Source organism: Moschus berezovskii, chromosome 25 (assembly GCF_049115385.1).
Source record: "Moschus berezovskii isolate FMDL1 chromosome 25, NW_MosBer_1.0, whole genome shotgun sequence".
NCBI classification, from domain to species: Eukaryota; Metazoa; Chordata; class Mammalia; order Artiodactyla; family Moschidae; genus Moschus; species Moschus berezovskii.
In genome coordinates this window covers 23,932,201-23,958,944 of record NC_142484.1, presented here as the reverse complement: position 1 = coordinate 23,958,944, position 26,744 = coordinate 23,932,201, and the positions used below count along the sequence as shown (strand labels likewise).

Below are 26,744 nucleotides of genomic sequence, written 5' to 3'. Positions count from 1 at the left end.
CTCTCCACGCCCCCTGTTTGTCTCCACCCTGACCCCTAAGCCCTGGCAACCACAAAGCTACTTTCTGTCGCTATAGATCTACCTCCTTTGGACATTTCACATAACTGGACTCATAAGATGGTCCTCTGTGACTAGGAAGCCATTCTCTCACGATGAACTTTAGCAGCAGACCCTCTGCTGGCTCCTTGAACTAGGGCCCAGAGAGGTGCTGTCCAGTAGTGTAGCTGCTAACCACGCATGGCCATCCAAACGATTACCAGTGGATATACTAAAACTTCAGCTCCTCAATTCTCAGCAGCCACAGTTCAAGTGCTTAACAGCCCCCTGCAGCTAGTGGCTATCACATTAGACAGCCCAGATGTGAAATACCACCATCGCTGCAGAGATTTCTGTGGGACAGTGCTAACTCCAAGGATGCCCAGGTATTTGCTCCTTAACCCACTGTCTCCGAAATGCTTGTTTCTTCAAGTGCTGAAAAGTTATCTTTGCAGATGGAGAGTGAAGGTGAGAAAGAGGTAAGGGGAGGCCGGGCAGGGGGAGGAATATGAGGAGGAGTTGGGAAGGGAGAGAGTGGTGTGCCAGGAAGAGCCAACCTCCTCCCCACACCTTCCCCCACCACCTCAGTGTTATGCCGGGTGCCCAGGGAGCTCCCCCGGCCAGGACCCAAACCTGAAAAGCTTTCTGTTTAGTGAAGTTCATCCAAAAGGCAGATATGCCAAAGCCTTTGGAAGCGCTTCAAGGAATCCAGCTTCTACCTCAGCCGTTTGATGATTTCTCAAGTGTTTCATGCCAGAGGCTGAACTGAGGGACTCCTTAATGAGAGTGAACAGTCCTGATCAATTTCCGGCCAGCAGCAGCCATTGTGGTTGCCAAGACGTGACCACTAAGGCTGATGGACACCCCAAGGCTAGAGCCATGGAATCCTGGCACGCCCGGACAGAAGGGAGCCCGGGCTCTGAGTTCCACTCCTCTCCTTGGGTTGTCACTAGTTCTATAATGTCTTTATTCTTATTCTCCAAAGATGTCTGAGTCACTGGCTCCCAGGAGTAGGGCAGCAGGTTATTTCAAACTGTGGGTTTAGATGCATTAAGATGATCAGACGGACCAGACTGAAGAATGATGGACAAACAAAAGGAAAAACAGAATCACATTCAGAAAGAAATCCTTTACTGATCCAAGGGTCCTTTGTTCCAAAACACTGTGCAAAAATCATCCATCATGACCTTTAAAGTTGTTTTAGAGGAGTATTATTAAGTTGGCTAATGTCCTCTTGCTTAAAACTCTGCTGAAAGATGTATATTCTTTCGCCTTCTTTAGTAGTCAATTTATTAAAAAAGAGAAAGAAACAGGCAAACTAACGAATGCTTCTTCCAATATGCCTGCTTGTCTAAATCAATAATTTTGTCTTGAATTGTCCCTTGTTTAACGAGTGGCAGTGGGGACATTTAAAGAATCAATAGGCTACATTTCTAAGATACCAGGAGCAAAAGAGAACCAGGTGAATATTCACCAAGCTATAACAAGAGTTCATGTGCTAACAAGCTGTTCTTTCAAGGAAGGGCACTGTGTGTTTCTTGGTCCCTTGGTTTTCAAAAACATCCTTCACCATGGAGATGTAGCTAAGCAGGAAGAGGTGGTTCTATGAAGGGGCTTTAGACTTTTGATCCTAAGCAACAGACCAGGCATGAAGAACTGGCTCTCTGGAGTTCTCAGTTCAGCTGCTCCATTACTCTGCCCCTTGAAGTCATTTATGACTTTCAAGACTTCGCACATTCAGTGAACATTATATCCATAATTCAGGGTTTTTCCCACCTATGTTTCAGCTCTAGCAATCCTCTCAATAACTTTGCAGTTGGTGCCATTCTCCCTTCCATCTTAGAGCTCAGGAACTGGAAGTTCAGAGATATTGAAGAAGCCATCAAAGTCACACAGCCGTAAGAGGATTTGCTGGGCCAGACTCCCAGTGTCTTGCATCCCAGGCTGACAGTTAGACCATCTTCCTTATATGACAACTTGTGCCGGTTGGTATGGAAGAGAAAGCAGAGGAGCAGGGGATTTGAAGATCAGGGATCCCAGAGGCCTGAGAACACGTTTAGGCTGTTACTTCACAGGTAGTTCCTACTTTGGGCAAAGGGGGGGGGGGTCTCATAAAGTAAGGCAGCTTTCATCCTTGCAGTGACTGGCTTGTGTCTACTGGTCAGAGAGAATTTCCATGGGACTGAATAACCAAGGATGCTTCAGCTACTCTCCCCACTGAGAGTCTGCAGAACCGCGTGCCCCCTGCTTTACCTTTAATGAGCTCACCGTATTCTCATTTTCATGGGATTGCAGTATAAATATACTATTACCTCGACAAGTCAAATCAATCCAATCAATATCAATACAGATAAAAATATACACATTTATATATGTATAAACTTATATAGTTCAATTTATATAGTGCGGGAGATTGATTGCAGACAGCCTTAGGTCTCCAACCTTCTCTGGATCCTGTATGTTTCGCAATGTGATTTCAGAGCATCTCCCTCCTTCATGCACCTGGGTAGACTGGGTGACCTGCTTTGGCCAACCGAGTGAAGCAGAAGAGAACCGAGGTTGTTTCTCAGAGCTTAGGCATCAAAGGGCCTTGCACACGTCAACCCTGTGTCAGAACTTGCCCACCATCATGGAACAGCCAGGACAGCCTGCTGGAGGACAAGAGGCCAGCAGAGAAAGTTGGTTTGGCTCAGCCGAGGCCAGTACAGACCAGCCAGCACCCCACACACCACCCAGGTGGCCTCAGACGTGGGAGCAAGCCCCACCAGGATCACCAGAGGCTAATAACACCTCAACAGAGCTGACCCATCTACCTATAGGCTTGCAGGCAATAATAGCTATTATTTGAAACCAGAACTTTTAGGGACAGAGGAGATAGGAGTCCAACCAGTCAGAACCTGCTTCACCAACCTGATTAGGGCTAATGTTCTGAAAAAGGTTCACTCTCAAAAGGTTTAGATCCCACAAACATTTGAAGATGCTCCTGGGGAACTAATCACTATTTCTGATGGGAGGGTTTCAAGACCAAAATTGCTCAGAACTTGGCTAAAAGAGCAAAAGCTTGGAGTCAGGCAATCTGGGTTAGAATCCTTACCCGAGCACTTGAGTCCTATCTATGGAGAAAAGTCACTCTGCCCCCAAGGGTACTCACTTGAGGCCAGATGAATCTAGTATGAAGAAAGTAACCCTGGCTGGCTACGGAGGTTTATCACCAAAGGGCCAGAGCCTCATCCGTGCATGAACAGAAGGACAGGCTGAGTCTCGGGTGCACAGAACTCTCTACAGACAGGGCTCAGGTTCTTCCTAGAAGGCAGACTCTCTCCCTGGCTTTCCCTAATGAATGCTGCCCCCTACAGCACGTATGTGAAATAGGCTTTAAAAAACAATTCTGCAGGGACACTTTCTATCTTCTGTCTCAGCAGAGGGCAAGGAAATGGAAATAAGTTCAATGTCAGGTGGCTAACACCAGGCACCCGAAACTTCTCACTCGGTGGCCACAGCTATTTCCGTCTGGCAGGGATCCTTGTCTGTGGCCTCTCTGATGGCCTCAGAACATGAGTTTGGCCAACGTATCTGAAGTTAAAAAGGGAGAAATCTTCCCCAAGTATGTGAATGGAGTAAAGGAAGTCATTGCAAATCACATACAGGCTGTTATCTGCATGAATGCAACTTTTGCTCAGTGAAGTGAAGAAGTGAAGTGAAGTCGCTCAGTCGTGTCCGACTCTGCGACCCCATGGACTGTAGCCCACCAGGCTCCTCCAATCATGGGATTCTCCAGGCAAGAATACTGGAGTGGGTTGCCATTTCCTTCTCCAGGGGATCTTCCCGACCTAGGGATTGAACCTGGGTCTCCCGCATTGTAGGCAGACGCTTTACTGTCTGAGCCACCAGGGAAGTCCCATTAAAGGGTAAGCAGCCACTCCAGTACTCTTGCCTAGAAAATCCCATGGATGGAGGAGCCTGGTAGGCTGCAGTCCGTGGGGTCGCTAAGGGTCGGACACGACTGAGTGACTTCACTTTCACTTTTCACTTTCACACATTGGAGAAGGAAATGGCAACCCACTGCAGTGTTCTTGACTGGAGAATCCCAGGGACGGGGGAGCCTGGTGGGCTTCCGTCTATGGGGTCACACAGAGTCGGACACGACTGAAGTGACGCAGCAGTACCATGAAGAATAAAGCACATGGTTGGAATGAATGGAGATCTTCAATGGAACCAATCCAAAGGCTGGGCTTTGGGAAACCCCAACAAACTGCGGGGGAGCATGTGTCACTACCAGGCCCCTCAAGGACCTACTAAAATCAAACCCTTTGCCTAGGATCATCAATCCTCTCTTTGCAAAGGACCTTAGGGAGGATCTGTTCCAATCTACCTGCTAATGTAAGGAATCCTCCTTAGGAACCTTAGTGAGTGATAACTTAGCCTCCATATCTGTTGCCCTGGAGTCAGGGAACTCCCTACACCCCAGACAGCCTTTTCAACTATGAGAAGACAAGAGTGAAAACCTGTTTTCTTTTTTTAAAATGAAACCCAACTTTGCCTCCTCGTCATTTTTCATTTCTGCTCTCTGTGTGAGTGTTAGACACTCAGTCGTGTCGGACTCTATGACCCCATGGACCGTAGCCCGCCAGGCTCCTCTGTCCACGGGATTTCCCAGACAAGCACATTGGAATGGGTTCCATTCCCTTCTCCACGGAATCTTCCTGACCCAGGGATCAAACCTGGGTCTCCTGCATTGTAGGCAGATTCTTTAGCACCTGAGCTACCAGGGAAGCCCCACCCTCTGTGGCTAAAGGGAGAAAAAAAGCTGGCCAGGATACAGACCTTCATTTCTAAAAGGAAAAAGTCCCTCTCCATGAGACTGTTCCCTAAAACATCTTTGTTCCGAACCATTGAGTGGGCAAACGGATGTTCTGAGCAAAGCAGACCGCTGCAAACGTCTCTCTGGGTCTCACACTGATGAGGTTCTACTAATCCAGAGACTTAGGTTTATTCTTCCTACACTCTTCCTCATAGCTCTTCTGTTCTTCTCAAGAGCCAGTATCACACGGTGTGATGAGGTCACCTGTGCTATGTGTAACAGCTGTCTCTTCCACCAGAATCTCAGTTCCATGAGGGCAAGCAGTATTGTCTGCTTTTTCCACTTTCAAATTTTAAGTGACTAGGGTGATGCCCAAGAGAGAGGAGGCACCTGAACACATGCTGAATAGATGGAAGAGTTTCAAGTACACGAATATGCAGCCAAATAAGAAGCGGGAGACTATTACTCCATACCGTAGAGTCTGGCTGGAATTCCCCACCTCTGAAAACTGGAGCCAAATCTAGCATAACTTTTCTTGCAGCAAAAAGCAGCAAGTACCTTCAAAGACCCTTGTCCTCAGGGCGAATCCTGATTCTGGACCCACCAGCTGGTGGCCCGCTGAAGGGAGGGAGTCCACATTCTCATGGAGACTGACTTCAGCGCTGGTCTGCAGCCAGCTCCTCACCGCTGGAGAGAAGGCTTTCCCACCCTACCACATGAACAATCACACCCTCGATGTGGGTTTTATTCAGTCCACATCCATTCTACAAAACTGTGAGAACAACTGGTTGGAAGACTCTGTCTGGAAGAAAATGTTGAGACAATCTAGACTCACCCTCCTCCTAGACTGTGCCCTGAGAATCCCAGGCTGCAAACCAACGCCCCACTAGAACATGATACAAAACCTGGGCAATAGGGGGCAGCAGAGACTCACTGTCCTGGACTATTCTTTTTTTTTTTTTGTCCTGGACTATTCTGAGCCAAAGGACTTTTTTTTTGTATCCTTGCTTTATTCAAGGTGAGTTATTACGTATCCCTGATTCCCTACTCCTTTTCATTTTTCATAAAAATGCTCTGATTCTCCCATTTTGCAAAAGGCGGAGGGAGACTCAGGTATGGAGAGGGCTTCTGACGTTTGCTTTTATGAAGGAAGTAGGCCAGGCCACTGATGGAAATCTAGAAAAAGAGATTTCACTGAAAAGATCTCTGGAATCTCCACTAAGTCATGGGAGCCTTGCCAATCCCATGAATCAACGCGGCTGCCACCGCTGATGGCAGGAGCTCCTGGGACACTAAGAATGTAAACTGTGCCCACAATGCCTTGGCACAAGCCACTGTGTGGCACAACCATTTATCTCCATGGGGTGGCACCCGCTGATGGCCCATGCATCACTTCCACCACAGCAGAGATGGACTGTGACCATTATGCTGGAGACAAATGTTCTCAATTATCCTCAGCTGACACCCTCACCGGAAGATGGTTCTCTGACAAGTGATAGAATCCTAATGAAATGCATAGACTTGGAAGCTTGCAGACGGCAAGCTGCTGCTAAGAAACAGGCATTTTATCTGTCAGGTTCATTTAGGCCGGAGGATGCCACGTCCTCAGCACAGAGGCAGCCATGCATGTTCACAAGGAACTCCTCACCCAGTTGGTGCAGCTACATGGGTTGTCAAGGCTTTTGATTTTAATATTTATTTGGCTGTGCTAGGCGTTAGTCACGGCACATGGGATCTTTGTAGCTGCGGTATGTGGGATCTAGTTCTCTGAGCAGGGATGGAACCTGGGCCCCCTGCGTTGGGAGCATGGAGTCTTAGCCATTGGACCACCAAGGAAGTCCCAAGCTGTCAAAGTTTTACTGTTCAGGAACAGTCCCTGTTCTAACCAGCATTCTCTTCTTATACTTTGCACTGTGAATACGGTCCCCATATGCTCATAGAAAAGTTAATCTCATTTATCCCTACTCATATTTATCTTTTCATGTTAATAAACACTGTCAAATACCTAACTTGGTGAAGGAAAATATTTAAAAAAAAAAAAAAAGAACACTAAATGAACAACTAAACTAAGCCCTGGCTGCAGATGACACCTGGATAAAAATGATGCGGGGAGCCCCCAGAAACATAAATACTTTCCCTTACAAATGAGCCTTGAAATTAAATTGAATTCGTGTATGTGTGACACTTTCCATACAGCAGATGGAAGCAAAAGAAATACTGAAATTCATCACTTGAAGATCAGATGAACATCCACTAGTTATTTTCGGTTCCTGACACAAGACTAATCAAATAGATCTTTCATCTTCCTAAATGGTTTCTTTTCCTCGACTCATTCATTCTGTTACAAAAATCCAGGTTTATTGTATTTTCGAGGAAGAATATATAGCAGAACCATGAGCTCATGTATGGCTTTGAAACACATCCATATTTAGAGAAAAACAAACATGGTTACATCCTCCTTATTCTTCTCCCCGCAAAAACGATGGCTCGAGTATTATTAGTTTGACACTTTGGAGGGACTGATGTGTCTCCTCCTCTGAAGCCTCTTCTGAATTACACAGTAGATCAAGAAAATGGCTCCCGAAGGTGGAGACAGAGTGCTTTCGCCTTCAGGTCTGACTTGAGTTTAATGCTGGAGGTTAAGGACAGAAGGGAGGATGGAGCATGTGAAGGAAGCAGTACCATAGAGGCTCCTCTCCAGGTGGCCCTGCTGGCACTCACCCTTCCTCTGAAAAGGAAAGTGCTCTTACACTCATCAAGTAACCCCAGACTCTCCAAGTGCAGGTAGAGCAAGAGCCAGAAAATGATTCTCCACTCAGAGAGCGGAGGAGCCAACGGCTCCTGTGACCATCTCCCTGCACTGTGTCCCCTGTTTCCACAGGGGCAACTCTCCTTTTTATATTTCCAACCGAAGCATGGAGTCCAAATCCATCTCCTTATTTTCTATTAGCTCAACTGAAACAAGGTAGCCTTGAATGATTTTTTTTTCTTCAATTAAGAACTTCACCAGAGATCAGTGAGGCAATAGCAAGAAATCAAAAGATCCAAAGACCCTGTGCAAGTAGGTAAGTCTACAAGTATAAGGTGAATATGTGTACAATAAAAAGCACGTACATCAAATAATTCTAATTACATAAAAGTGTCTTGCATACTATAAAGTGATATTCAAAAGTGTTAGGTAGTACGAAGACCATGTGTTTTTAACTACATTTGAAAGACTTTCCTGGTGATCCAGTGGTTAAGATTTCTTGCTTCACGGCTTCGATCTCTGATAAGGGAACTGAGATCCTGCAATGTCAGTGTAAACGGTTCCCTGTGAACTGAGCTCCTGTTACATGCTAGGCATTAGTTTGGGCATCTTCCTGTGTTCATCTCTATTACCTATTAACAACACACAACAAAGTAGTTGCTGAGAATTGCAGGGCAATTAGAAGGTAGCTTGCCATTTAACTGCCCGACAAAGGGGACCATGAATTCCTCCTAGGAGAGAGATTCTCAAACTTCAGTGATGTAAGAAGGATAAGGGTGTAAAATCCAGACTTTCATACTCAGAAATCTGAACTAGAAGGACTAGGTTTATAAAGTTTCAGGATTTCTCTCTTAAGCAATGACCTCAGAGGATGCTGGTGCTGGAGGCCCATTCATCATACCTTGAGGAATGATGGAGTCTTGAATTCACCATTCCACCAGACCATGGGAAGTGAGCTGTCACCTCAGACTTAGCAGAGAGACCACGTGGGACTTGGTCCCTCTTCCATCACACGGGGTCAATCTGCACACATATGTCGGAGCATAAAAAAGGCACAGTGGAGGCACAATTTTGGAGAGAGCTCAGAGGTTAAAGCGTCTGCCTCCAATGCGGGAGACCTGGGTTCGATCCCTGGGTCGGGAAGATCCCCTGGAGAAGGAAACGGTAACCCACTCCAGTACTCTTGCCTGGAGAATCCCATGGACGGAGAAGCCTGGTAGGCTACAGACCACGGGGTCGGAAAGAGTCGGACACGACTGAGCGACTTCACTTTTCACCACGTGTTTTAGGACTTTTCATCTCTTCAATTAGACAACGTCAATAATTTGTTTAGAACAAGAGGGAACCAGGGTGTGAAATGCAAACTAGAAAAATGAAACCTGCCTTTACTGCAGGAGCCATAACCTCCACCCTCTGACCTGTGAAAGGGCACCATTAATAACAAACCAACTGACTACACAACATTGAGAAAGACCAGAATGCATTAACTGTTTCAAGCCACATAAACGACAGCCATGATGTCAACAGACTCCAGCTATTAGGAAACAAGTCACACCCTGCATAGAAATGTCTTCAACCAACAGAAGAGACAGGATAGAAAACTTGAAATGAACTCTACAAAAAAGGAGGAAACAGACACTTTATATCTGACTTTCTCCCATCACCAGGGCTAGGGCAGCCTGTTGCTGCTTCCCAGATGAACACATTGAATCTCTGCCAAGTGAGGTGACTTGATGTTGGGAAAGGATTAACAAAACCTTTCCCTTTCTGCATGAGAATCTGACCTCGGGTTGACCTTCTATCTCTGTTCCCCTGGAAACTTGATAAAGACAGAATGTCAGCTATGTTACTAAGCAACACTGCTCATGATAAAAATGACCCTGGATAGTTACACCACAACCAGACAGACAGCAGCTGTAAATGAAGAATAAACACCTGTTGGAGGCCACCATCATTTTGGACTTCTCAAGTCTTGTGGGAACCCTAGAAGTTAGGCATATGGAGCTGTCACAGGAAATACTGGCTCCTGTGGGACACGCAGCTTTTAAGCTAGAGGAACTCCTACACCTGCCCCATGTGGGTCTTGTTCCTTCACACCTGAGCTGTCACCCGAGGTGGGAGGGGGCAGTGATGGGCCCTGGATGCTGCGGGAACTGCTGTCTACACTGCCGTAAGGACCACGCCTATGGAACAGAAATGCCCTACTGCCCTGCTAACAGCCTTCCTGGAAGTCTCCAGCGGAGTGGAAGGGTGCCCCGCGTGGCCTGTGATGGTCTCAGTGAGACCCTGAGCACATGCCCCGGTGAGCAGTACCCTTGCCCAAAGCCACACTCCTGGGAGATGACAGGGCCAGAACTCAAAGTCAGTTGGCTGCCTTCAAGGGAAACACTTTCTGTTTAATTGCAGGGCCCCAAACTTTTCTCCACTGGAAAAGACTCTGATGCTGGGAGGCATTGGGGGCAGGAGGAGAAGGGGACGACAGAGAATGAGATTGCTGGATGGCATTACCAACTTGATGAAGGTGAGTTTGAGTGAACTCCAGCAGTTGGTGATGGACAGGGAGGCCTGGCGTGCTGTGATTCATGGGGTTGCAAAGAGTCGGACCCAACTGAGCGACTGAACTGAACTGAAACTTTTTTCCTGAGATAACTGTATTCTGGCCCAAGAGACTGGTGCAGCTGGTGCAAGGCCCTGCCAGATGTGCTCTTCCCCTTCAGGGCCACGTGAGGTCCCTAGATTCGGAAGCATCTATTTCGTTCTGCCTGCCCACCCTAACAGCTGAGTCACTGAGCTTCACTGCTACATGGTTCTCCCAGCTCTTTGCAGGAAACCACCCTCAGCAGGAAGCCCCTTTTCTTGTTGCTTTAGCAAAGCGACATTGTAACCAACTTTTAAACCAAGCACCCCCATGACCTACTCATCTCTGGCCCAAACACATTTTTCAGATCTCGGTGGTGTCTGTTGATCAAAGAAGTAGAAATGAAGAATAAGTAATTAACTGAGCAGATCTCTGCCCTAGCTTCCCCTTGAGTAATCTGCAGAAATAACTGTGTGATCAAGATAACATCCAGAGGAAGACCACGAGGAGTCGACAAGGCTGCACACAAGCCTGCATATGGGGGGATGGTGAGGACTCTGACCCCATCTTAGTGATTAATGCACGTTACTGCCTTGTTTCCCTCTAAAAGCTTTCCAGGCTTAGCAGAATCTTCAGAGGTGGGTTTTGGGGGAACAGTGAGTCCACCACCTCCCCAGATTGCTGGCATTCTGGTTAAAGGTACCTTTCCTTTCTATCAACATCTGTGAGAAATGATTTTGTAAAGCAGCGAGCAGTGGGACTTGACTCATTAGGTAACATGAGAGACTTCTTTAAACACAATGATACCCTGGTTCAAACCTTTGAGATGGCTCAAACAATGATGGCTTCAGGCTGAAGGGTCGTGGTAACATCACATCTGATCCCCAAACTGAGGTGACTATCACCCATGAGCACAGACAGGTACCCAAGCTCTCCCCTTGTCTGGGGTGACAGCTCTGGAATGGCAGGGGTCCCCTGATGACCCCTACCCCAATACTGCAATGATCTTGCAGAAGTTTCCCTCTGCAGGACCTTATGAGGCTACTAAAACGTGAGGCTACTAATACCTGAGCCCACACAGGTCCTCCCGACCAGAAGGGTGGATGCATCATTCTTTCCCAAACTCCCCTTCCTTTGCTCTCAGCAAAAATCTTCAGATGGAAATCAGGACAAATGATATTGCCTCTCTGACATCTTCCTCAGCCTTCTTCTTCACGACTCGTTGAGCACATCCCTATTATACCACAAGGAACTGTGGTGTTGGAGAAGACTCTTGAGAGTCCCTTGGACTGCAAGGAGATCAAGCCAGTCGATTCTAAAGGAAATCAACTCTGAATACTCATCGGCAGGACTGATGCTGAAGCTGAAGCTCCAATACTTTGACCACCTGATGCGAAGAGTTGACTCACTGGAAAAGACCCTGATGCTGGGAAAGACTGAAGGCAGGAGGAGAAGGGGACGACAGAGGATGAGATGGTTGGATGGCATCACCGACTCTATGGACGTGACTTTGAGCAAGCTCCAGGAGATAGCGATGGACAGACAAGCCTGGTGTGCCGCAGTTCACGCAGTTTAAGAGTCAGACACGACTTAGAGACTGAACAGCAGTAAGCAGCACCCCGACCCCAAGCTGTCCAGCACCCAGGCCTATCACAACCTCCAGCCCAGAGTTGGGCACAAATGGTGATGAACAAAGGCGACATGAAACATGGGCACCCCAGCCATACACTCTTTTGCATGACCCGGACCACTGAATTAGCTTCATCTAAACTGTAATTTCAGGTCAGTATCTTGATTAACAACAGAACATGGGCAACTTTTTTGTGCTTCCCTCTCCCATTCACTAAGCCTGATAAAGAGCTTGCCTTGCCAACCACAGAGTGACAAGTTTATCAGTTCCGTTCAGTCTCTCAGTCACGTCCGACTCTTTGTGACCCCATGGACTGCAGCACGCCAGGCCTCCCTGTTCACCACCAACCCCCGGAGCTTGCTCAAACTCATGTCCATAGAGTCAGTGATGCCATCCAAAGACCCTGACGCTGGGAGAGATTGAAGGTGGGAGGAGATGGGGACAACAGAGGATGAGATGGTTGGATGGCATCACTGACTCAATGGACATGAATTTGAGTAAACTCCGGTGATGGACAGGGAGGCCTGGCATGCTACAGTCCATAGGGTTAATTTTATCAAAATGTTACAGTATATACATTTAACTATGATTTAAAATAAGGAAATACAGAAAACTTAAAAAAATGTAATAGTATATGCATGAAGAAAATGTTATCTAGTCACTCAGTTTTGTCCAATTTTTTTGCGACCCCATGGACTGTAGCCTGCCAGGCTTCTCTGTCTATGGGATTTTCCAGGCAAGAATACTGGAGCAGGTTGCCATTTCCTTGACCCAGGGATTGAACCCATATCTCTTGCATCTCCTACACTGTCAGGTGGATCCTTTACCACTGAGCCACTGGGGAAACCCAATAGAGGAATACGAATTGCATGGTAAACAGTAGCTTTGTTTGGGAAGTGGGATTACATAGGCTTTTTTTTTCTTTTAATAAATTTGTGTTGTCTGAGTATTTTAATATAATTATTTTTGTATTGAAAATAAAGATATGCTTTCTGTAAAATGAAGAAAACATTATTATTCAGAAAAGAACCTTCTCCATATGCACAGAATTCAGTCTAAGCATTCCAAATTTATACAATGGACTAAATATTTTAGAAATGTATTAAATTTCTGGCGGTGTTATCCATTCAGAGGATGTAAGTGAGGGAATGGAAGGAAGAGAAAACAGATCATGCTACAAATGTTGGGGGGGGTGGAAAAAAAAACAGCGATTTCATGTCCCCTGAAAATGTGAAATTCTGGCCTGGAGCCCTAAAGTTGCTCAGAGCCAAAAGAGGAAGTGAAGGGCCACCCTAAGTCCCGGCCATCCCCTGACAGATGTTTCACAGCCGACGCTGCAGACACATTCAGGCCAGGCAAGGCTCGGCCTGGTTGCTGCCTGCAGGAGTGCAAATCCAAAGGTGGACCCAAACCATGAGAGTGATAATGATGCAACAGACAGCTAGCAGGTTTTCTAAAGCCTAAGGCTCTGCAGACTTTCTTCCAAACCTGCAAAATCTGAAACCTAAATCTATAGGAAAACTAATAGGATGTGTTGCTGTATAGAACATTTCTGGTTTTTGTGTATCAACTATGTTCTCGGCCACCCTAAGGGACAAAGTAATGAACTGCATGAGTCCTGAGGTTTTTTCCCTAACTCGGAAGTACTACCTGCTGGTTTTCTTCTATTTTACATCTCAATTGATTGCTCAGTATAAGCAGAACTAAATTCAGTGATGATGACAAAAAGGGAGTTTGTATTTTTGGACAAGATTTTAAGAGGAATGCTTTAGCACAAAATATAAAGTGCTCTACGGTTTTTGAAAAGTTGCTCATTACAATTCCCTTTCATTCCTCTTAATCCTTTTTTAAAACTGGAACTAAATGTTGAAACATTTTTGTCCTTTATCGACAGAATAATGAACTTACTGATAGGGAATTCCTAGGTCCGTGGGTCCCAGAGAAAAGCAGATGACTTGGTTCATCTGAGAGTGAGGAGCCAGAGCACAGTGCCGTCCAGGTCTGACTGATCCACAAGAAAGCTCCAAGGAAGGACAGGTAATGAGATTCTATCCTGGACTTGACCTCATCGGAAAGCAGTCCACACCTCAACTATAGCTCCAACCACACTGAACGGCAATTTATCTGCTCATGAGAGTTTCTCTCTCCAAGCTTTCTTCAGGTGAAGAACAATATCTAATGCACTCAAGTACCTTGTTGTGTCTTACACATGGCCAGGTGGCTGAGTTATTTCTGTTCCCTGACCACAAGCTATATTTTGCATGCAAGCTGCCAACTTCAGTCTGCAAGGTCAGATTCAAGGGAGAACACAGGGACCATGAAGAAAGGAGGAGGAAATAATGAGTCTCTGAAGGTAAAATGCCATACCCCTTTACCTCAGGACAGTGGAGAAGTAATAAAAAGTACCCAGGCCTGTCCCAACCTTGCTCTCCCTCAGCTCCTCAGGGCAGGAGAGGGTTAATAAATGTACCTCATGTGCACCTGACCCTCCAGCAGTAATTTTCATCGCTGCAAATCCTTACAGGATTGTGAGCATGTTACAGCTTCCAAAATATTCTCAGGCGTATTCCCTTACTTGACCCTCCTCACAGACATCCCAGAGGACAGGACAGAGCCAGAGTTCAATTCTAGGAGCTAGACGTAGGTGGACATGAACTCCAGCACTCGACTACCAGTCAGGGAAAGTTACTAATCTCATTTAGCCTCATTTTCTTTATCAGTAAAACAGAGTTAATATTTACCTCATGGAATGTTTGTGAAGATCATTGTGAAAACCAAAGTCCCTGGCAAATATTACACGCTCATCAAGTAAATATGACTTTCCTGCCTTCAATGCTAGAGTCCTTCCCTGGGACGATGCCTCTGCAGAATCCACAGCCACTGTCCTGCAGAAGGCCTCCTGGCTGGCTGCTTGCTTGGGGCGCACATGGCCACCCCCGCCCGGGACAGAAGCAGACTGACGGCAGCCCCAGTGTCAGAGGGGAGCCCCGGCTGGGCTGCCTGAGTGACCCTGCATTGTGTGGGCCCTGGGACACAGGTGTGGCCACCAACCCTGCACCCTCCTGCGTGTGTTCCCTCCACAGCGAACCTTTTCCTTATTTTCTCAATTTTTTAGACATCCATCCTTGAAACTTTTTTTAAGTCTCTTCTCCCCTGAGGATTACGGAACAAGGGCAGGCCGGTCTAGCAGAAGGCCCCGCACAGCCTCCCCAACATCTTCTCCTTTCTCTCCACCTCCTTCAACCTGCATGCCTCTAACCAACTCTCAATGAGCAAAGCTTAGAGCATTTCCTTGCTACTTTCAGGAAAAGCACTGTATAAACTGTGATTCTGGAACCAAAGTACCTGAGTTCAGTTTCATCGCCACCTCTCATTCTCGCCGGTGACCTCAACAAGTGCGTGACCTCAACAAGTGCGTAACCTCTCTTTCCCTTAGCTCCATCCTTTGTAAGGGGGGAATAACAATACAACTTGGGGGGATTCAATGAGGCACATGATAGGAGCTCCACAAAATCAGTTCTCTTCTATCTTACGTATGTACATAAATGTATCTGGAAGGTTATGCACAGAAGAGTTTATACTGGTGTCCTTCAGGGAACATACAGGGGAGAACTTTTATTTGATATGAATTTGTACCATTTGACAAGCATATATTGTTTTTGTAATTTAAACACACTTTTAACAAGAATATACTTGGGTATGGTAAAGAAAAGGAAAGGGGGAGGGGGAAGGGAGGTGGAAAAAGAAAAGAAGAGAAATGGTTTGCCTGAGGCCAAAGCGGAAGGCTGGATCAGAGTTGTCAGTGGTTGAGACCTTCTGACTATAGCTTTAGGGCCTGGTGCAGAGTTCCCCTTGCCTTGCTGGGGAAACCTTCAGCCATATATACCTCAGCCCTATGTAGATTTCCTTCATGTTTCCTCCAGTGTTCCAGATGGGGCTGGGTGTAGGGGGAAGCCCAGGGTACACTGGAGCAAGTTATCGTGGGCTGGAGGGGTGAGTGAGGGGTTTCTGATCTAATTCCCGGTGGAAGGGCTGCCAGTCTCCAGAAATACTTTGGGGAGCAGGAGGCAGCTCTCCCGGGTCCCAGGGGAAGAAGGGGCACTCAGGACAAGCCCTGGAATGATTCCACACTACCAGGCAGAAGTGCTTCCAAGGGGCCTAGGAAGGCCCCCCAAGAAGTCCAGACCACTTTGTCTGGGAGAAATAAAGGAGGGCTCTGCTTGTTACTGAAGAATCTTCGAAGCTGTCTCAATTTCCCCATTTCTCCAACGTCTCATGAGACACAGACTGCAGCAAGCAAAGGTCTGTTTTATTAACTTCTATGCAAGAGTCCCCACAGGGCTATTTACCTTTTCCCCATAACCTAAAACTTCAGTACTATGTACGGTCAATAAAAGAAAAAATCATATCCTTTTTTGGTAAGAGTTATAGTATCAGAATGCCAAGAGGAATGCTGCTTACTCCTTATGTGTAGCCAAGACATTCATTTAGCCAACCTACATTTCTGACTTTTTCAAAGGGTAAGAATCCTCTTGTTCCTAATTGCCCTCACATCACTTCTGATGCGTAAAAACCTATCAGCTCACAAAGCTTCATTTCTAGAGAATCATCTACTCTATAGAGCATGTTCTATGAAAATTTATTTTCAAATTGCAAACTCTTATATTGCTTCTATGTGTCTTCTGGGCCCTACCCACATAAACATAGCTATTCCTGCTGCAAACTATGAAAATGTAATATTTTCCCCACCTTATTAATACCTCTGCTAACAAAGTTCCTGCCAAACGAGCATGTTCTTTTGAGCAGTTCCCCTCACTCTATTTGCAATCCCACACTTACCCCAAGGAACTGGATCAGCTATAAATGAAGGTATCGGAAAGGACCCCCAAGAGCATGTTCTTCTGAGCAGTTCCCCTCACTATATTTGCAATCCCACACTTACCCCCAGGAACTGGATCTGCTATAAAGGAAGGTATCAGAAAGGACCCCCAAGAAAGTGGCTTACCTTTCTCGTGGCTGCTTGATGGTGGGGGTGGGGAAGTGACCGGCTTAGACTTGTCATAGCTGTTAAAGCTCTGGCTCCGTCGGTTGTTAGCAGTGGCTGACCCTCCACGTGTCTTGGCCTCGCTGCCTGCAGCGGATACCCTCGCGGTAGGACCTGGAAGTCTAAAATGCAAAAGCAACAGAGTAATGGCTTCAGTCTCAGGAAAACAGCAGCATCCCAGAAGAAGGAACTGCGGCCATGCAAGAGGTAAAAGAAACCATTCAAGACATCAGATCTGTGGTGGCTTGCTAGTCCAAGGACTCAGTGGAACCACCACAAATATCTAGGCTATAACGACCCCACTCCAAAAGCAAAGTATGAGCTGTTTTCCTTTGAGCACAGAAAGAGAAATATACGACTGTGTTTGCTGATTAGAAATGCAAAGCTCAGGAGTTCCCTGGTGGCCCAGTGGTTAGGATTCCGGGCTTTCAATGCCATGCCCCAGGTTCAATCCCTAGTTGGGGAACTAAGATGCCACTGGCCACACAGGATGACCAATAATAATAATAAAGCAAAGCTCATCTTCCTTTTTCTCCTGGATGAGTAATTTTAATTTTTAATAGGACCAAACCATGTCATCTCAAATTCTATCAAGAGTGGAACATAAAGCCCTGTTAAGACACTAAACTGTTTACCTTATGTGTGCATCTCTTCTGATAGGTACTGAAAATGGTTTTTTCTTTTGCCATAATCTAGGGATGTAAGTATCAAGAAAAAGACTTAACTTACGATGGACATAAAGGGAACTGCTACCTCAGAACCTAACACATCTGCAATGAAAATTTATGGCCTGGATGGAAACATTTGTTCAGACATACATTTTCCTTCAACACATGACAACCTGTCTCTGTAGACATTACTCTGAGATTGAAGCCCAGCTTCTCTTAAGTAGATAGATAAAATCATATATTCCTTCTGTAAAATGAGCAGGAATCTGTTAGCCTAAAGACAAACACACACTTTCCCTTTAAATAAAACACTTCATTTTTGGGGTGGTTTGGGAAATAAAATCAGTAGACTAATCTTTAGTAATGTGTCTAAAGATATTACGGCCCATTCCCCAAAGAGTTAAGGCTAAGACTCCCCAGATCAGAAATTTTGTTCAGGGACTACTAGGCAGACTGTTTCCAATCATTAAAGTTGAAAAATGAATAAATGATGAAATATTTAGTAATATCTTTCAGCTAAAACCCACTTAGCAGTGTTTAAAAGCCACTGGAACCTCAGCCGACCAGCATTAGATCTAATGATAAGTCTGAATTTTCAACTCATAAAGCTTTCAGCCTTCTCTTTCCACACAAATCTGTAAAGCACCAAAGAAGTCTGCCGTCTGGAAGCATTTTAGAGAGAAGCAGGCAAACACTTTAAACTTTTTTCTTGTTGGCTAAGCAAGAAAGACGGTTGTAGAGTAAACACAGAACATGAGCTGGTGTGAGAGGACTGTAAAATTCATACGGTCAAGAAAAAGCTGGCCCAGTTCCTTAACTGGGAGCTAGAGGAGAAGGAACGGGGTGAGGTTTCCCCAAAAAAGTGGCGGAGGGAAGGCCTCGCTTCTCACTACACTAGGAGGATCTACCCCTCTGTTAAGCTACCCCATCTTGTTCGGAGAAGCTAGTCACCCCATGAAGACGGGCACAGAGAGGGATGCAAAACCAGCAATGTCAGTGCCTGTGTCTGGGGACCAGAAGCGGTCAGCTTAACCAATCAGAAGAGGTCCAGCAAAGGGATCTGGGTACCTCGAGGTCCTGATTCCAGCGCAAACAACATCCTGTAAAGCCTCCAAGATGGACAGTGTTATCTGAGGACTCACTGCCAGAGGTGGAGCTGCTACAGGTGCTGACGTGGGGCTCCTCCAGGCTGGACCCTGCAGGAGTTTTTATGCCCACAGATATGCCTGGAAAAGGATGATGGACTTGTTCCAAGATGATGTCATAGCAACGGTTTTAAGTGGTGCAGGCTAACACAGGCCACAGCATTCGACTCCAGTGTGGACCTGGCAAAGAACAGGGAAGCAAAAAGCATCGAGGAGGGAAACGATGTGTTCCTTTCAGAGCTGCCAGAGAGGCCTCGCTGCTCTAAGCCGGGACTGGACCACAGATTTTTCAGGGCAGCACAGGGCCTTTATGGAGGCAAGAAATCAGTAATGGATGGGGTGGCCACATCTTTGAATGAGGTGGGCAACCTGGTCTTCTGTGAAGCAGTGTGATATAGTAGATAAAATGAGCTTTTTCTTTCAAATACAGACATAATATCGGGCCACTGTTACAATCTGAGATTCATATTTGTGTTTGTCACTTTGGAATAGTAGTAAAGTACTCCATGGGATAACTGTAAACTTGAAGTGGGACTTAATGTCCAGCCTGTTGTTTAAGTCTTCACTGCAGGTTGGTTCTCCTCCTCCTCCTCTCTGCTGAGCAGAGATTCCTACAGGAACTGGACACGGTCATAAAGAAAACATGCTATGGTATAGAAAAGAATCGCACAAATAAAGAAGGAAATAGATCTAAGTTAAAGAAGCAGAAGAGAGCTGGACAAACATCAACACACAAGAGTTGGAGATCAACATTTCCAAAGAGGCATGACAGGCCTCGGCAAACAGGATTCATCATTTCCCTAAGGAACAATGGAGAAGAACAACTCCTTTATCCAAGTATTTGTGACAAAGGCCTTACACGTGGGGCACCTCTGAGTCACCTGTGAGCTCCACTCCTCAGACTGAAACAGTCTTGGATTAACTGAGACAGCTCTGGTTTCCCAGGTGCGGTCACCATCAACTCTTCCTTGAGTCAGAACCTAGAGGCACTACACAGATTGGCACATCCTTTAATGGCTGCAGGTTGTGCCAAGTTTTCTGAGACCTGGAAGAGGAGGTCTGGAAGGCCTTGAGGGCAGCTGACATGGCAAATAAAGATGGGTAGCACACACCGAGCCACCAAAAGCCACCATAAAGCTCAAGCCAACTCACACCACTCTGTACCTCACCACCTAGTAAGAACAGCACCCTTAACTTGAGCAAATGGGAAAACTGGAAGGAGACCAAGTAACTTCTGAGTGTCAGAAGGAATCCCTGTGAACACTGTGCTTTAAAACTTGTGTTCTGTTGTGAATGGGGTGGGACAGCTGCTTGCTCCAAAGCAAGCCCCTCCATCCCTCTGAAACTTTCAGCAGACTCTGCCCCACAAACAAAGGCCACGAGTGAATGTGTAGTGGGTGGGAAGTAAGGAAAAGCGCTTCATTTGGATCCACCCAGGAGGGACCCAAAGCATCCCTTGGGATGAGTCAACCCACAAACTGAACTAATTCAGACTGAACTGAAAGCGCAGGATTTCAAAGCCAAAGGTGCCCATGAGAACCTAAGACATCTGAGCCATCTGCATGAGGGCACTGGACTTCACAAACTGAAGGAGGGATACGCTATGTCTGTGTTCTGAGTTCTTCCTTACCCCAATTCATATGTCGAAATTGTAATGCCCAATGTGATGGTATTAGGGAGTTGATTAGGTCATTAGGCAGAGCCTCATGAATGAGATTAACGCCCTTATAAACGAGGACCCAGGGCGCTAGCTTGCCTCTTCCACCGTGTGAGGACATAGCAAGAAGTTGGCAGCCCACAACCTGGAAGAGGGCCTTGACCAGAATCCAACCAGGCTGGCACCTTGGTCTTGGGCTTCCAGCCTCCAGAACTGTCAGCAATAAATTTCTGCTGCTTCTAAGTCACCCAGTATGTGGTGCTTTATTATGGCAGCCCCAGAAGACCATCACAGGGCTGTAGCCCAGTCTTATTTAGATCTTGAATGCTGATGGACTCTAGCTGAATTACATACGTGTTGATAAAAGAATATGAAAGGTCAGAAGTAATGCTGAGAAGGAAAGTAATGACATTGGCAGTTGGTGGATGGTCAGGGAAGGTTCCAAATAAAAGCAACCCAGAGAAAGAATCGGTGTCTAGAATGTCAGTAGGGGGCAAGAAGACAAGGGGCAGAGGGCTTATGCAGAGGGACGCTTACAGAAAAGCAGAGGAAGGAAAGGGCTGGTGTGTGCTGGGGTTTGTGGGGGGGCAGCGTGGGAGGAAACGAGGCTGGAACAGCAGGTGGGGCCAGCCTCACTGACACTGAGAACCTTGGACTTGGTCCAGTCCTCCAGGAAGGCGACGGCCATCCTGGAGGCTGAGAGCAGAGCTGGAGCTGAAAAGCAGAGTAGCTTCCAGTGTCCAATGACAGAGGCCCCCAGCCAACCTCCTGAGGCTGATTCTTGTTCGCATCCTTGCCCATCAGCAGCACTTCTCTCCTGGCCTGGGAGCAGCTGCTGTTTGTCCATTTAGCATCCTTCCAAAGCAGAGCTGGGTCTTGCTCATGGGGCACAGCGGCAGGTACCAGAACAGACGCTGCCCCGCAGTGCCTGGCTCATCAGAGCAAGCAGAGCGAGTGCGGCAAGTCAACCACAGATCATCCATACCCCGCCTCACCCAGAGTGCCGGAAGCTTCCAGCAGCTCCTTTGCGAGAGGGACTCTGATTCCCGTGACCCTTCTGGGTCCAGACAACAGTTACGAAATGAGAGGACACAAATGGGTTCTCTGAAACGCACACGTCGCATTTCGTTTAAGGGAAGAGGTGTCACGAAGAAGCAGAAGGAAAACCCTGCTGCCCGGGGAGCCCGTGATCAGTTTCTCCAACACACGTGGGCACAGCAGAGCAGGCCGGGCGGTAAGGCTGCCATTCCTGGCACATAACCTGTGTGTGCGTTCCGGCTGCACTTGCTGCACGTACCAATGAGAGGAAGGTGGTTCCCCCACAAACCACTTCAAAGGCCAGGAGCAGAAGATGCCCCACCCCCAGGAGAGATGGCAGCTTGTGGGCACATGCTACAGACCTCGGAGGGCAGAGGTCATGATCGGAGATGCTGTTTGCTAGACAAGATGATTAAATGCTAAGTCTCAATTCCACAGCATCTGCTTTTCAGCAGCTGGGTGGAGAGGACTGAACTATTAGCCACGTTGATTCCCCTCCACCAGATGGTCACGTAGAGATCAACTCTGTGGGACCCCCAGAGCTGGACCAGATCAGCTGAAACCACCCCCAGGACCCTATCAGCTAGTCACGGGGCACTGATTACATGCCAGGTAGCAAAGGACTGGCAATGACTTTATTTAATCCACACAGCACTGTGAGTGAGGCAGGATACTTTTCACCAACAAGGAAACACCAGCTCACGGAGATTAACTAATTGCCCAGGTAACATAGCAAGTGGTGAACACAGGGTTTGCTAGGTTTGACTACAAAGCTGCACTCCTAGTCACCAGGCTTCAACGCCTCCCGCAGGTAGAATAAGCCTAATTATCTGAGGCCCAAGAGGGATACCAAGATCTCTTATCAACACAACACAGTGGTCAGAGGTGGAAATTCAAGGAAATTCTTTCCTGTATCAGTTCCCTGCATCGGTTCCTTCCCTGTAGACTCAAGGTGAGGCTTCTCTCCCTGTATACCCCTGGTGCCTGTCTAGATGTCTGGCTCTGGCAGGTATTTGCACCTGTAAAGAGACTTATTTCCAGAGACTTAATCATTAATCAATATTTGAACCTGAAAAGAGACTTATTTCCAGAGCTCTGGAAGAGATGTCCAACTCACCCAGAGAGGTAGGCAGGGCTGTTTCTTTCGGCAACCAAACTTTACTGCAACCCCCGGTGGTGCCTGATCAGCTAAAATCTTTATTAAGATTGTGCTCAAGGCTAGTGGTGGGAAAGTGGGGGTGAGGAGAAGGCAAGGAGAAGTGTCAGGCAAATAATAAAAGAAGATCCCTTTGGTCAAGCAGGACATGACAAGAGTGAACATCGACATTTTATGAATCAGTGAACTAAAATGGGCTGGAATGGGTGAATTTAATTCGGATGATCATTATATATATCACCCACTCAATGGACATGAGTTTGAACAAACTCCAGGAGCTAGTGAAAGACAGGGAAGCCTGGTGCGCTGCAGTCCATGGGGTCACAAAGTGTCAGACACGACTGAGTGACTGAGCAATAACAACAATCCCTTTATCAGGCTTATCAGGAACAAAATGCATCCAAAGGGAAATCTAGGTGAGGGACTGGGCTTGCCTGGTGGCTCAGAGGTAAAGAATTGCCTGCAATACAGGAGCTGCTGGGGCTACTCCGCGTTCAAGGTCAGGAGGGACAGCCTTGAGGAGATACCCCTCGTCCAAGGTAAGGTACAGCGGCTGCACTTTGCTGGAGCGGCTGTGAAGAGATTTTCCACGACCAAGGTAAGAGAAACCCAAATAAGATGGTAGGTATTGCTAGGGGGCATCAGAGGGCAGACAAACTGAAATCATAATCACAGGAAACTAACCGATCTGATCACATGGACCACAGCCGAATGTGGTCCACTGGAGAAGGGAATGGCAAACCACTTCAGTATGCTTGCCTTGAGAACCCCATGAACCGTAACAAAGGGCAAAATGATAGGATACTGAATGAGGAATTCCCCAGGTCGGAAGGTGCCCAGTATGCTACTGGAGCTCAGTGGAGAAATAACTATAGAAGGAATAAAGGGATGGAGCAAAAGCAAAACCAATACCCAGCTGTGGATGTGACCAGTGATAGAAGCAAGGTCCAGTGCTGTAAAGAGCAATATTGCATAGGAACCTGGAATGTTAGGGCCATGAATCAAGGCAAATTGGAAGTGGTCAAACAGGAGATGGCAAGAGTGAATGTCGACATTCTAGGAATCAGTGAACTAAAATGGACTGGAATGGGTGAATTTAACTCGGATGACCATTATATCTACTACTGTGGGCAGGAATCCCTTAGAAGAAATGGAGTAGCCATCATGGTCAACAAAAGAGTCCGAAATGCAGTACTTGGATGCAATCTTAAAAATGACAGAATGATTTCTGTTCGTTTCCAAGGCAAACCATTCAATATTACAGTAATCCAGGCCTATGCCCCAACCAGTAATGCTGAAAAAGCCGAAGTTAATCGGTTCTATGAAGACCTACAAGACCTTTTAGAACTAACACCCAAAAAAGATGTCCTTTTCATTATAGGGGACTGGAATGCAAAAGTAGGAAGTCAAGAAACACCTGGAGTAACTGGCAAATTTGGCCTTGGAGCACGGAATGAAGCAGGGCAAAGGCTAATAGAGTTTTGTCAAGAGAATGCACTGGTCATAGCAAACACCCTCTTCCAACAACACAAGAGAAGACTCTACACATGGACATCACCAGATGGTCAACACCGAAATCAGATTGATTATATTCTTTGCAACCAAAGATGGAGAAGCTGTATACAGTTAGCGAAAACAAGACCAGGAGCTGACTGTGGCTCAGATCATGAACTTCTTATTGCGAAATTCAGACTTAAATTGAAGAAAGTAGGGAAAACCACTAGACCATTCAGATATGACCTCAATCAAATCCCTTATGATTATACAGTGGAAGTGAGAAATAGATTTAAGGGACTAGATCTGATTGATAGAGTGCCTGATGAACTCTGGATGGAGGTTCATGACATTGTACAGGAGACAGGGACCAAGACCATCCCCATGGAAAAGAAATGCAAAAGAGCGAAATGGCTGTCTGAGGAGGCCTTACAAATAGCTGTGAAAAGAAGAGAGGCGAAAAGCAAAGGAGAAAAGGAAAGATATAAGCATCTGAATGCAGAGTTCCAAAGAATAGCAAGGAGAGATAAGAAAGCCTTCCTCAGTGATCAATGCAAAGAAATAGAGAAAAACAACAGAATAGGAAAAACAAGAGAGCTCTTCAAGAAAATTAGAGATTCCAAGGGAACATTTCATGCAAAGATGGGCTCGATAAAGGACAGAAATGGTATGGACCTAACAGAAGCAGAAGATATTAAGAAGAGGTGGCAGGAATACACAGAAGAACTGTACAAAAAAGATCTTCACGACCAAGACAGTCATGATAACGTGATCACTGACCTAGAGCCAGACATCTTGGAATGTGAAGTCAAGTGGGCCTTAGAAAGAAAGCATCACTACGAACAAAGCTAGTGGAGGTGATGGAATTCCAGTTGAGCTATTTCAAGTCTTGAAAGATGATGCTGTGAAAGTGCTGCACTCAATAAGCCAGCAGATTTGGAAAACTCAGCAGTGGCCACAGGACTGGAAGAGGTCAGTCTTCATTCCAATCCCAAAGAAAGGCAATGCCAAAGAATGCTCAAACTACCGCACAATTGCACTCATCTCACACGCTAGTAAAGTCATGCTCAAAATTCTCCAAGCCAGGCTTCAGCAATATGTGAACCGTGAACTCCCAGATGTTCAAGCAGGTTTTAGAAAAGGCAGAGGCACCAGAGATCAAATTGTCAACATCCGCTGGATCATGGAGAAAGCAAGAGAGTTTCAGAAAAACATCTATTTCTGCTTCATTGACTATGCCAAAGCCTTTGACTGTGTGGATCACAATAAACTGTGGAACATTCTGAAAGAGATGGGAATCCCAGACCACCTGACCTGCCTCTTGAGAAACCTGTATGCAGGTCAGGAAGCAACAGTTAGAACTGGACATGGAACAACAGACTGGTTCCAAATAGGAAAAGGTGTACGTCAAGGTTGTATATTGTCACCTTGCTTATTTAACTTATACGCAGAGTACATCATGAGGAACGCTGGAAGAAGCACAAGCTGGAATCAAGGTTGCTGGGAGAAATATCAATAACCTCAGATATGCAGATGACACTACCCTTATGGCAGAAAGTGAAGAGGAACTCAAAAGCCTCTTGATGAAAGTGAAAGAGGAGAGTGAAAAGGTTGGCTTGAAGCTCAACATTCAGAAAACAAAGATCATGGCATCTGGTACCATCACTTCATGGGAAATAGATGGAAAAACAGTGGAAACAGTGTCAGACTTTATTTTTTGGGGCTCCAAAATCACTGCAGATGCTGATTGCAGCCATGAAATTAAAAGACGCTTACTCCTTGGAAGGAAAGTTATGACCAACCTTGATAGTATATTAAAAAGCACAGACATTACTTTGCCAACCAAGGTCCGTCTAGTCAAGGCAATGGTTTTTCCCGTGGTCATGTATGGATGTGAGAGTTGGACTGTGAAGAAGGCTGATCGCCGAAGAATCGATGCTTTTGAACTGTGGTGTTGGAGAAGACTCTTGAGAGTCCCTTATACTGCAAGGAGATCCAACCAGTCCATTCTAGAGGAGATCAATCCTGGATGTTCATTGGAGGGACTGATGCTAAAGCTGAAACTGCAATACTTTGGCCACCTCATGCGATGAGTTGACTCACTGGAAAAGACTGATGCTGGGAAAGGTTGGGGGCGGGAGGAGAAGGGGACGACTGAGAATGAGATGGCTGGATGGCATCACCGACTCTGTGGACATGAGTTTGAGTGAACCCCGAGAGTTGGTGATGGACAGGGAGGCCTGGCGTGCTGTGATTGATGGGGTCGTGGAGAGTCGGACACGACTGAGCGACTGAACTGAACTGAACAGGAGCTGCAGGGTTTGATTCCTGGGTTAGGAAGATCCCCTGGAGGAGGAAATGGCAATCCACTCCAGTATTCTTGCCTGAGAAATCCCATGGACAGAGGAGCCTGGCCACGCCTTCAGGGCAGGGCTGCTGCTGCTGCTGCTAAGTCACTTCAGTCGTGTCCGACTTTGTGTGACCCCATAGACGGAAGCCCACCAGGCTCCCCCGTCCCTGGGATTCTCCAGGCGAGAACACTGGAGTGGGCTGCCATTTCCTTCTCCAATGTGTGAAAGTGAAAAGTGAAAGTGAAGTCATTCAGTCGTGTCCGACCCTTAGCGACCCCACGGACTGTAGCCTACCAGGCTCCTCCATCCATGGGATTTTCTAGGCAATAGTACTGGAGTGGCTTGCCATTGCCTTCTCCGCAGGGCAGGGCAGACAAGTCCATTATTCAATTCTTCC

At 46.6% G+C, this 26,744-nt stretch overlaps 1 protein-coding gene across 6 annotated transcripts in view; it reads right to left on the bottom strand.

Annotated features, from left to right (window-relative positions):
- Positions 1 to 26,744, bottom strand: part of NAV2 (neuron navigator 2) — a 429,204-nt gene that overhangs the window by 210,096 nt on the left and 192,364 nt on the right. For all 6 annotated transcript variants that reach the window (XM_055416029.2, XM_055416030.2, XM_055416032.2 and 3 more), the window contains one exon: positions 16,800 to 16,960. In XM_055416029.2, the coding sequence (XP_055272004.2) occupies positions 16,800 to 16,960 (161 nt within the window). The remainder of the gene's footprint in view (positions 1 to 16,799; positions 16,961 to 26,744) is intronic.